The sequence below is a fragment of the Lepidochelys kempii genome, chromosome 4 (assembly GCF_965140265.1).
Source record: "Lepidochelys kempii isolate rLepKem1 chromosome 4, rLepKem1.hap2, whole genome shotgun sequence".
In the NCBI taxonomy this organism is placed as follows: Eukaryota; Metazoa; Chordata; order Testudines; family Cheloniidae; genus Lepidochelys; species Lepidochelys kempii.
The window spans coordinates 84,399,272-84,412,118 of NC_133259.1; the positions used below are offsets into that span (position 1 = coordinate 84,399,272).

At 40.6% G+C, this 12,847-nt stretch overlaps 1 protein-coding gene across 2 annotated transcripts in view; it reads left to right on the forward strand.

Moving 5' to 3' along the window:
• The window catches only part of MTMR7 (myotubularin related protein 7), a 90,979-nt gene that overhangs the window by 74,708 nt on the left and 3,424 nt on the right, over window positions 1-12,847 (forward strand). The window contains exons 10-14 of one of the 2 annotated variants that reach the window (XR_012158656.1): window positions 474-523; window positions 5,517-5,717; window positions 7,868-8,008; window positions 11,109-11,326; window positions 12,174-12,242. Coding sequence is in view for 1 of the 2 variants with exons in the window: in XM_073341923.1 (XP_073198024.1) it covers window positions 474-523; window positions 5,517-5,717; window positions 7,868-8,008; window positions 12,174-12,300 (519 nt within the window). In the remaining variant the exon portion in view is untranslated. Of the gene's footprint in view, window positions 1-473; window positions 524-5,516; window positions 5,718-7,867; window positions 8,009-11,108; window positions 11,327-12,173; window positions 12,301-12,847 lie in introns of those variants that run through there. The other variant, XM_073341923.1, reaches the window with a different exon arrangement.

Consider the following 12,847-nt stretch of genomic DNA (forward strand, 5'->3'; position numbering starts at 1 on the left):
GTTCAGATTATTGAAGCCAAATTATCCAAATTAACATCAAACATTTGGTTCCATCAAGTGCAGTCTGTCTTTGCTTTTTGAACCATGTCAAAGAAACTGTCCTGGGGGCATCAGTTTATATTTAGGATAAAATTTTCAAAGATGGGCATCAAAGTTTTGCCTATCAAAATTGGGTGCAAACCAGGGGGGTCGGTTTGGGGAAACCATGTTTGAAATCTGTTCCTTTTCAACAAGGGGACCGATGTACAAATTGGCTCTGGCAGAGTATGCACGAATGTTTACCAACCTTATCGTCATTCCTGCGAAGATAGGTTTGCAAGGCTTGTAGAGTTTAATAAAAAATGATAGGCGGTCATTCTGAATCAAGCTTTGTTAAAATACAGCAGTGCTCATTTCCATCATTCTTTTGCTTGTTCTAAAAGTTAATCTTGATTCCATGACATGACACTTAAGTGCACTTTTGCTCATTTTAGGTATTAATTGAAAAAGATTGGGTTTCCTTTGGGCACAAATTTAATCACAGGTAAGGGTACTCTCAGGTTTGTTTTCTATGTACACTTTTTTCATAAGGGAAGGTCAGCTCTCTTCTGATGCTATTTTAATTTTATTTTCAAATGGCAATGAGAAAGTAAATGAACATGATGCCCTCAAGTTATTCCTCATAACTTTTTTCATTATTTATTATAGACCGTTGGAAAATAAAATAGAAATATTATTTTCTTACCATTCTTTCCCCATTGTTTACTATTGAGTATATTGGATGCTTGTCTCATGCTTACTTTTACCATTGAAGCATTCATTTTGGAGAGAAATTTCTGTTGAAGTCAATGGGAGTTCTGTCATTGACTTCAATAGGAGACAGGATTTCACTCATGCAGAATTAAGGCCCAGATCATGAAAGCATTCCTACTCAGGACAGCACTTAACTTTAGGCATGTGCTTAAGTGCAGTTGACATCAAGGATCTGTGATCTGAGACCTACTGAGTCTATAGGTAAATATTCTGTCAAATTAAAGCAAAACATACTTCAGGTAAAGGGAATATAAAATGTACTGATTTTACAAATTGTTTTATGCCTCCAAATATCATAAGAACGGCCACACTGGGTCAGACCAATGGTCCATCTAGCCCAGTATCCTGTCTTCTGATGGTGGCCAATGCCAGGTGCTTCAGAGGGAATGAATAGAACAGGCAATCATCAAGTGATCCATCTCCTGTTGTCCGCTCCCAGCTGCTGGCAGTCACATCCTAAAGACACCCAGAGCATTGAGTTGCATCAGTGATCATCTTGGCTAATTGTTGTTGGATCTATCCTCCATGAATGTATCTAATTCTTTTTTTAATCCTGTTATAGTTTTGCCCTTCACAATATTCCCCTGGCAATGAGTTCCACAGGTTGACTGTGCATTGTGTGAAGTATTTTCTTTTGTTTGCTTTAAACCGGCTGCCTATTAATTTCATTGAGTGGCTCCTGGTTCTTGTGTTATGTGAAGGTACAAATAATACTTCCTTATTCACTTTCTCCACACCATTCATAATTTTGTAGATCTATGTCAAATCCCTCCTTAGTTGTCTCTTTTCCAAGCTGAAAAGTCCCAGTCCTTTTAATCTCTCCTTATAGGGAAGCTGTTCCATACCCGTAAACGTTTTTGTTGTCCTCCTCCAATTCTTATTTATCCATCCATCCATCCATCCATCCATCCATCCATCCATCCATCCACTAATGGTTCCTAACATTTTGTTAGTTTTTGTGACTGCCGCTGCACACTGAGCAGATGTTTTCAGAGAACTATCCACAATGACTCCAAGATCTCTTTCTTGAGTGGTAACAGCTAATTTAGATCCTATCATTTTGTATGTATAGTTGGGATTATGTTTTCCAGTGTGTATTACTTTAACATTTATCAATATTGAATTTCATCTGCCATTTTGTTGCCCAGTCACTCAGTTTTGTGGAATCCTTTTGTAACTCTTAGTTAACCCCAAAGCAGACTATCTTGAGTAATTTTGTATCACCTACAAATTTTGTCACCTCACTGTTTACCCATTTTGCCAGATCATGTATGAATATGTTGAACAGCACTGGTTCCCGTACAGATCCCTGGCAGATACCACTATTTACCACTTTCCATTGTGAAAACCGACCACTTATTCCTGCCCTTCCTTTCCTATCTTTTAACCAATTTCTGATCCTTGAGAGGACCTTCCTTCTTATCTCATGATTGCTTACTTTGCTTTAGAGCCTTTTGGTGTAGGACCTTGTTAAAGGCTTTCTAAAGTCCAAGTACACTATATTTGCTGGATCACCCTTGTCCACATGTTTCTTGACCCTGTTCAAAGAATTCTAATAGATTGAGGCATGATTTCCCTTTACAAAAGCCATGTTGTCTCTTCCCCAACAAATCGTGTTCATCTACATGTGAGATAATTGTTTTCTTTACTATAGTTTCAACCTGCTTGCCTGGTTCTGAAGTTGGGCTTACCAGCCTGTAATTACCAGAATCATCTCTGAAGACTTTTTTAAAAATCAGCATCACATTAGCTGTCCTCCAGTCATCTGGCACAGAAGCTCCTTTAAGTGATAGGTTACATACCATACTTAGTAGTTCTGCAGTTTCATATTTGAGTTCCTATAGAACTCTTGGGTAAAAACCATCTGGTTCTGGTGACTTATTACTGTTTAGTTTATCAGTTTGTTCCAAAACCTCTATTGACACCTCAATCTGGGACAATTCCTCAGACTTGTCACCTAAAAAGAATGGCTCTGGTGTGGGCATCTCCCTCACATCATCTGCAGTGAAGACCAATATAAAGAATTCATTTAACTTCTCTGCAATGGCTTTATCTTCCTGGAGTGCTCCTTTAGCACTTTGATCATCCAGTGGCCCCACAGATTGTTTGGTAGGCTTCCTGCTCCTCATGTACTTAACATTTTTTTTTTGCTGTTAGGTTTTGAATCTTTTGCTAGTTGCTCTTCAAATTCTTTTTTGGCCCACCTAATTATACTTTTTAATTTGACTTGCTAGAGTGTATGCTCCTTTCTATTTTCCTCAGTAGGATTTAACTTCCAATTTTTAAAGGATGCCTGTTGGCCCCTGACGGATTCTTTTACTTTGTTGTATAGCTATGGTGGCACTTTTTTGGTCCTTTTACTATGTTTTTTTAATTTGGGGTATCCATTTAATTTGAGCCTCTATTATGGTGTTTTTTAAAAGTTTCCATGTGGCTTGCAGGCATTTCACTTTTGGGATTATACCTTTTAATTTCTGTTTAACTAGCTTCCTCATTTTTGTGTCGTTCCCTTTTCTGAAATTAAATGCTGCTGTGGTCAGCTTCTTTGGTGTTTCCTCCCACCTCTCCACCCCTCACAAGGATGTTAAATTTAGTTATATTATGATCATTATTCCCAAGTGGTTCAGCTGTATTCACCTCTTGCATCAGATCCTGTGCTTCACTTAAGATTAAATCAAAGAACTGCCTCTCCCCTCGTGCATTCCAGGACTTGCTGCTCCAAGAAGCAGTTATTTATGGGTGTCTAGAAACCTTATTTCTGCATCCCATCCTGAGGTGACAAATATTTAGCCAATATGAGGACAGTTGAAATCCCCCATTATTATTGAGTTTTCTATTTTTTTCGTCTCTCTAATTTCCCAGAGCATTTCATAATCACCACCATGATCCTAGTCAGGTGGTTGGTAGTATATTCCTACCTCTACACTTTTATTATTCAATCATGAAATTTCTATCCATAGAGATTCTATGGTACAGTTTGATTCATGTAAGTTTTTTTTGCTCTATTTGTCTCTATGCTTTCTTTTATATCTAGTGCCACTTCCCCACCTACTCTGTCATTCATATATATTTGGTACCCTGGTATCACTGTGTCCTATTGATTATCATCATGCCACCAAGTTTCTGTGTTGCCTATTATATCTAAATCCTCATTTAATACCAGGCACTTAAGTTTACCAATCTTAGTATTTAGACTTCTAGCATGTATCACTTTTTAGTTGTTTGCCATTATGTGATACAATTGAATGGGACTCTTTTTCATTTGACTGTTTCTCTTCAGTTCCTACCTGTGCTTTATTAACTTCTATCTTCTCCTCCTTGCTAGAATAGAGAGAATCCCCATTAATAGATCTTCTCGTAGGGATGTCTCTGTCTGAACCATGTGCTCCTACATACCTGTCGGCTTTCTCCCAGCCCTTGTTTAAAAATCCCTCTACAATCTTTTTAAATGTACATGCCAGCAATCTGGTTCCATTTTGGTTTGTCTGGAGTCCGTCTTTCCTGCATTGGGTCCTCCTTTCCTAGTCTATAGGCAAATATTCCATCAAATTAAAACAAAAGATACTTCAAGTAAAGGAAATATAAAACAATGTACTGATGTGACAAGTTGTATTTTGCGTCCAAATCTCAACTGTCTTTTTGCTAATTAAATAAATTGCAGGCTTTTTGTACATAATGTGGACATATGTCTACAGTTCCCTGGTTTCGTGGGTTAAGTCAAGTCCTTAGAAAAGTGCAAAAGTGCAAAAGTTATGCTGAAGGTTCATTGTCATATTACTTAATTTCTCTATAGGCTGAGCTACCGTGAGAGTTATTAAATAACATTCAATAATTTGAGGCGGTTTTTACTGGAATAAAGTTTTATAAGATTCCAGCAGGAGTTTCAGTGGTTAAAATGACATTCTACAACATATTTATAATAATTTCTACATATGTAGATTGTAGGCATACAATCACCATTGATAACTGTGATCTCCTTAATGATACTGTTATACCTCTTTGAGCACTTAAGTAATGGCAGGTTCTAATTTAGAAGAAATTATTTTTATGGTTTCCTACTCCATTGGCCTATATATACTATATACAGAATAAACAACTAAAGATACTTCCTCTTTTACAGGTCAAGGTCAGACATACAGCATATTGCCTCAACTGTATGCATTACATATTTTCAGTCCCCTCTTAATTGAGGTAATCCAGTGTGAACAGTACCAATAAACCTAATTCTATATAGAGAAGCGGTTGAAAGCACACCTGCTAACACAACAGAATGTAACTGTGCCCCAGGATGCTCTCCCCAAGGAATTCCACCAACAAAGGGCAGCCTTAAATTACGATTGGGGGGCACCATAAAAGTCTTTCAGCAAAGGTTGTCCTGGAGATGTGCTAATTAATAGTACATAGACTAAGGGTGTTCATGGAAGTGAGAGACTTGCAGCGCACACTACTACCAGGTATAAAACAGCAGGGGACTCTGGAAGTTTTCCCACAGAGCTTCTCCTGTGTGCTCTGTTCCTGACTGGCAAGCACCACGCTCCTTCTGTTCTGTGAACAGAGGTTTCCAAACCTGCCTGATGTTGTGATGTGACTAAAAATTCACCATGAAACCCATGACTCAACTCTCTCTCACAAAGTATTTTTTTTCAACCATGTAGTGCTCTGGTTTTCTTAAAGGATTCCTATTGGATTTCAGGTTATAATGGTAATATCTTGCATTATTTTAGGTACGGCAATTTAGATGGAGATCCAAAAGAGATATCCCCAGTTATTGATCAGTTCATCGAGTGCGTTTGGCAGCTAATGGAACAGTTTCCCTGTGCCTTTGAGTTCAATGAAAGATTTTTGATCCACATACAACATCATATCTATTCCTGCCAGTTTGGTAACTTCCTGTGTAACAGCCAGAAGGAGAGACGAGAGCTGAAGTATGATTTTCTGTTCTTAAACTACATAGGTATATGTTGGTTTGGCAGATTGTGTGTGTATTAAAGATTAAAATGTCTATATAGATTTGTATGCCACAAAGTGAAGCAATGTAAAATTCTTGCCTGCCTTTATCTGGCAAGATAATTCAACAAAAAAAAGTTGAGCTTCTGTAATGTAGGGCGTCACTTGAGCCTTGGCATACTCCTCAGTGTGATTGTTCCAATCCCAGAGTTATGTATGTATGAGAAATCCATTTCCCCTCCTAGGGTTGAATCTTCAAGTTTCCCCAGAGCCAGATTCCTATCTGTCCCACCCACTCTTTTTGGGTAAAGAACTGGGGTTCCCGGTGGTGACACCCTGGTTACCCTGGTCAGGGGAGACAGTGAACTGACCTCCTGCACTGTTAGTTTTGTACTCTCTGATTGTACTGGAGTTCTTGTGTTCATCACATACTCATCCCACTTCCTGTCCAGCAGTGCAGATTTCCTGGTTTCTTGTCCACTAGCCCCATTTTAAGATCATGTGGCTGGACATCGTAGAACTGTTCCAACCCACCCAGTGCACACAAATCATCTAGTAGTGGCTGTCCCGGTTGCAGATGTACTCTCCCTTCTGCGTTGACATTTCCATATAAGTCATCTCATTGTGCTTTTGCAGCCCCAGAAATTTTTTCCTGTAAGCCTCAGGAGTCAGTTCAGGTTGAAGGATCGAGGCTTTTAAAAATTGTTCATAGTCCACAGAACCTGTCCCTACATTTGACTGTTTCCATCTATGCCTCTTACTCCCAGTAAGAGGTGTTATAGACCAGAATGTAAGCAGTCATACCTAGTGGTCAGAGCAGTAGTGGTCAGGAACCATAGGTCAGAGACAGAGTCAGTAATCAAGCCCACGGTAAGAGCTGGGGCATAGGAGCAGGGACTTGGAGCAAGGCAGGAGTACAAGACCTAGGAACAGGATGGGAAGGCAGGAGTCAGGAAAGAAGGCAGAATCCAATGTAGCATCCAGCCAAGGATTCCTGTAGTTGCTCAGACAACCTCCTTTGTCTCCTTCTGGCTTAAATAGTGAGTCTGGACCATGCAAAGAGGCTGGACATCTCCTCCAATTGGGAACTTTGTGGGCAGTGCCTATGGTGAGCTAGGGTCCACCAGCCCACACTCCCTGCTGGTATCAGCAAGCTGCCATGGGGTGGCTTTGGCCTGAAGACCCAGGTTCAAGACCTGTGACCCCTCCGAAGGGGGTCAGAAAGGGCTCACCCTCCTTTCTGGGTTTCAGAGTCCAGGCTGAGCAACAACATCTACAGTGCTGCTTTTTAGCACCATAGGTCACACAGCACACAACTGTTTCAAATTGTATCTGCACAAACTGCTGATCCCTAGACCCTGTAGTGATCTACCCGCAGATAAAAGTAGAACTTGGCATAACTCCTGTAGCCTTGTAAGGGAATGGTGCCCCACTGGTAACTGGCCATTCCTCCTGTAAAGGCAGAGTTGTCGTTATTTGTTACAGTGCCACTGTGGCTGATCAGCAATCTGGTGCCAACTTGAAATGTCAGCACACTTGCATGTGGCTGAAATTCACCCATGGTGTGGAGAACCAGTGGAAGGTCCTCTGTCTACTTATGGCCTGTGGGAGGAGGGTTAATCATTGAAGAAGCAGCCGCAGTGGAGTGCCTGACCCATTACATGCTGCAAGAAGTGTCTGTGCACCAGGCCCATGTAGGTCAGCAAGGCCATGAAGAGCGGTGGGCAGTGAGAAAGTGTGGGAGAGGCCCAGGGATTCATGAATATACAAATTAGGTGGCCTCAACACAACACAGAACTGATACAAAGAATCAGTGGCTGCTGTTTAAACTCATAGAAGCCCTGGCATGGGCCCTGAAATGGAGGCTGTGTTTTATTTACTCAACCCCCATACATTCCATGTCCAGTTACTCTTCCTTTTCAGAGGTGCATTGAATTTCATCTTTAAAGTCCAATGAAGGAAAAGGGGCCTCTATATTCTACAGCTCTAATTTGTGTAATTTTCTTAAGAGGCTCTGAAGCTGATTCTAGTGACTAGCAAAGAGCACTGAAGTGTCTTCCCTAGTCTCTAGCTATACCTGCACCTCTGGAAAGCAGTTTATGTATTTTTCTTTTAAATCCTTTCTCAGAATTCAAGAACGAACATATTCACTTTGGGCTCACTTGTGGAAGAATCGTGCAGATTACGTGAATCCTCTGTATAGAGAAGACCACAGTCAGACCCAGGGGACATTGCGCCCACAGACAGCTCCCTGCAATTTCTTGTACAAGTAGGTGACTTCACTTGTTGTTGCCACTGCACTGTGAATTTTACTAGTGGGGTGTATTAGAACAAAACTGCACATCTCAGAACTTAATCTTGCACTGTATATTTTATTCTACAGTGGTTAATTCAGATAGCGTGGTAAATTCAGTGCCAGCTACAGTGAGTAAACTCCCTGCCTGCCAATACTCAGACAGGGCCTCTGCACTGTGTCATAGCATTGGATTGGCTACAAAAGAAGCTTGTGACTAAGACTGCATTGATTGTTGAGTGTACTTATTACATGCATAGGCACTTGTTCCACAGGGAGATGGCTCTTTGAATTCTAGTCTAGTCTGTGGGTACTAGATTTCTGCCATATCAGATTTTGTGATGAATCTTTGACTCCCTGGGTCAGTCAGCATCACAGGTGAAACAAGTGGTTTCAGAAAGATGGTAGGGTCTCACTCACACTTGTTCAAACAAGTACTTCATAAATAAGCAAATTCAATACTCTGTCCAATGTTGCTGCTAAATTCTGGGTAACACTGGGAGGGTAATTTAGGCCTCACATATTTTTTACGTGTGTACAAGTGTCTACAGAGTCTAATATAATCCAAAATGTTACTGTTGTTTTTTTCAAATAACAGTCTGTTTTGCTGCTAATACAAGAGAAGTGAAAGTGATTGATTGAAAGTATTAGAAGTACAACTACATAGTTAATTTCATATTCCAAGCTAGAGGATATGTTAAAATGTAAACAAACAACCTAAATGATTAAAAATTAATTAATGTTATTATTCTTTCAGGTTTAACACTCTAGGTCACATTTGCAACCCAGGTTTAAAAAACCAGTTTAACTAAAAACTCTCATTGTAACCTGTCAGTGTCCCTTTAGGTACAACGATATTTGCAAAAGAGCTTTACAAAATAGGGGCCTGATACTGCAGACACTTACTCATGTGAGAAATCCCATTAATTTTAATCAGACTACTTTGAGTAAGGGTTTGCAGGATTGGGCCTTCTGTGTTAATGAATATAGGGTTGGTGGGGGGGAACATTACTAAATTAACATAGGTTGTTTGGCAAAGAAAAAAGAAACCACTGAATACTAGGTAAAAATCTCCTAGAACTAGGGTGACCAGATGTCCCGATTTTATAGGGACAGTCCTGATTTTGGAGGCTTTTTCTTATATAGGCACCTATTACCCCAGCCGCTGTCCTGATTTTTCACACTTGCCCTCTGGTCACCCTACCTAGAATAGCTCTGCCAGCCCTTTGGCTAGACAGCTGAATTCAAGTCTGTTACTTAATCTGTCTGCTGAGCTACTTACGTAGACAGTCAGGTGCTGGCCAAATATTACCAGAGAATTAGAAAATAGAGGAGTGATATTACACAATTATCCAAACATACTTATGGCATACACCCTCATCCAAGCTGACTTTTTATTTGCAGGCTAACGGGAACAGTTATTTAACTGAGGACTATGTCAACAAATCACACAAGAGCACGCAGATGGGTGCGTCGCTAAGGACCAAATACACAGAAACTGTCTTGTAAAACCCCATGCTGCTTCCATGTTCCCAAAGGCTTCTTTTTTAGCCTGGGTTATTATTTTACAGGTCTCTTACTTTAAATTAATTGCAGTGCAGTCTACAGTAGCTTGGTATCACTAACCTGCAAAGATTTCATAAAATCAGTTGTTGAGGACTCCTTTCAGGAATGCTCTTTAGCATATACTTAAATCCATCCGTATTCAGCATGCTCTAAACCCTGCCTCTCAAAGGGAATTAGGTGCCCAAATCTGGGTTGAAGGAAAATGCCTACCTCTTTTTGGGATTCACAGCCATAAACATACGCCTGGAGTTGACACCTAAGCCAGTTTTTGAAAATGCTATACCAGGAGTCCCCCTTATAAACTTTAGTCCAGTAATTAGGGTACTCACCCTAGATGTGGTTACCCCAGTTCAATTCTACCCTCTGCCTGATGTGGAGAAGGGATTTGAAGTGGGGTTTCCCCTCTTCCCACAAGACTGCCCTAATCGCTAGGCTATCGGGTTATCTGGTCGGGTCTCTCACAATTTCTCCTATTGGAGCTGTTCCACTGTGTGTAAATAATTAATACGGGGGGCAGAGACTTGAGTTCAGATCACGCCTCCACATCAGGCGAGGGGGGTGGGGGGAATTGAACTCAGGTCTCCCACATGCCAGGTGAGTGGGCTGACCACTGGGCTAAAAGTTATAAAGGGGGTGGAAGAGTGGGTGCAGGTCGTGGGTCTTTCTCTTCCTCTATTTTGTGTGGGTTTAGAGATTTAGGTTTAGGGTTTAGAGAACACTTACTGGATCAGGCCCCGCAGGCGAGAGCGGAAGGGAGGATCCCCAGTGGGGTTTAGGGGTGAGAGAGGCGCCTGGTGCCCAGACTGAGATAACTATGCATATGTTCACTGGCAGACACTGAGATGCTTAGGGTACTTTAACAGTGGAAATTTAGATGCCTGTAGGGTTAGGCCTGTGTGAGGGTTCTGAGGATCTCAGTGATGCCTAAATATTGGACTTAGGCACCTAAATTGGCTGTTAGGCATCCAACTGCTTTTGTGGATCTAGCCCTAAATGCTTTCCTGAATCAATCTGGGACCTAATCCTGAAAGTTGTAGAGTATCTGAGCAGAACCAGCAGATTTCATTAGTTTCATTGAGAGTTGTGGCACTCAGCACCTCTCCAGATCAAGTTCTATGATTGTTCTGTGACAACCTGAGAAGAAATCATCATAATAAAATACAGTTTTACCCATGTGATGCAGCAGGTGGAAACAGGCCCCATGAATCTGTCAGGTATTTCATTTTAAACACATATTGAGACATCTCTGTGCCAATATGTGTAATTTTGTCTTTTAACATTAGGATCAAATTTAGAGCAAGTGTAAATGGGTACAAGTCCATTGATTTCAGTGGAGTCATGCTTATCTACACCAAGGACCCAAAAGCACTTTTCAGCCAAGCCAACAAAACACAAACTCATCCTTGAGATATTTTTTGGCTTTTGCTGTTAAACATTTTTGTTAAATATGAATTTTTAAGTAACATTTCACACCATAACTTTTAGATGACTCTTCTGCTTTTTACCCAAGGTTCCAGAAAAAACTACGCTCAGATGAGCTGTGGCATACAAAACTTCAGGAGGATCAGTTTTTGTGGAAAACTGGAGAAGGGCTGAAATAGGACTTATAATGGAAAGCTGGCTTCAACCTTAATTTTGATGCAGCTATTACTGCTCTATAGTATATTTAAATAGAGGATATAGAACAAATAAAAAATACAGCTTAAGTTATTGTTCTTCTCAGCAAAGGTGTGTATTTATTTTGACAGACCATGCATTTTTGTTGACAGTAAATACCTTTAATAAGTTAATGTTTTTTTAAAAAAGAATTACTATCCATCAGAACTCCAGACAGATTAGATCAAAGTTGTGGTATAACTCAAATGTAGCCAGATGTTTCTTAAAATTTTATATAATGGATTTATGCCAGTTTTAGTCTATAGATTTACATTCTTATGCTTCTTTTTCATTGTCAGTCATACATATCAAAAGTAGTAAAACACGATTTTGTGGTAGTAAATCTGTTTTTCAATTAACATAGAATATCAGGGTTGGAAGGGACCTCAAGAGGTCATCTAGTCCAACCCCCTGGTCAAAGCAGGACCAAGTCCCAACTAAATCATCCCAGCCAGGGCTTTGTCAAGCCTGACCTTCAACACCTCTAAGGAAGGAGATTCCACCACCTCCTTCGGTAACCCATTCCAGTGCTTCACCACCCTCCTAGTGAAAAAGTTTTTCCTAACAGCCAACCTAAACCTCCCCCACTGCAACTTGAGACCATTACTCCTCATTCTGTCATCTGCTACCCCTGAGAACAGTCTAGATCCATCCTCTTTGGAACCCCCCTTCAGGTAGTTGAAAGCAGCTATTAAATCCCCCGTCATTCTTCTCTTCTGCAGACTAAACAATCCCAGTTTCCTTAGCCTCTCCTCATAAGTCATGTGCTCCAGCTCCCTAATCATTTTTGTTGCCCTCCGCTGGACTCTTTCCAATTTTTCCACATCATGCAGTACAGTGCTTACATATGTTTAAGACCGTGTACTCCTGCATAACGCCTGCATTTAACACTTCTGAGAGTCCCTGCTATCAATTCCAGGTTCTGGAGTGGTATGTATACCCGCTTTGAAAAGGGGATGCATCCTCGGCAGTCAGTTACTGATTACCTGATGGCAGTGAAAGAAGAAACTCAGCAGTTAGAGGAAGAGCTGGAGGTCTTAGAACAGGTAATAGACACGTGATCTGATTTCCCAGACTTCATATTCTCTAAATAAGGCTAGTTACTGGGGAAGTCTTTGATGAATTTCAATTGGTTAGTCTCTAAGGTGCCACTAGTACTCCTTTTCTTTTTGCTGAATAGGTAGTTTTTGTTCACCTTTCTACAGGACATGTGCAATTCAGGTCAGGCATATATAATACCAAGCTGGCAAGAATAATCCATACATTTATACTGTTATTACTCAAAAAGTGGTGGCACCTACCATCTGCTGTGTGCTTTTCAAACACAGAGGGAGTTTCTGGGATTGAATTCAATGAGAATATTTTGCCTTTGACAGCTGTAGAAGCCAGGATTGGGGTTTCTTTTTGGGGAGGGGGGGAGAGGGAGGGTGAAATTTGGCCCTGATACCTTCACGAAACACACACATTCCCAAAGAAGTTAATTTTTCTTGGTCCCATATGGCCTAAAGGCTGACGTGATTAAAGGTCTGTGTAATCCCACTGCAGTTGAGGGAAGAACTCTGATTATCAAATAAGTAGTTGCAAAGGGTGTAT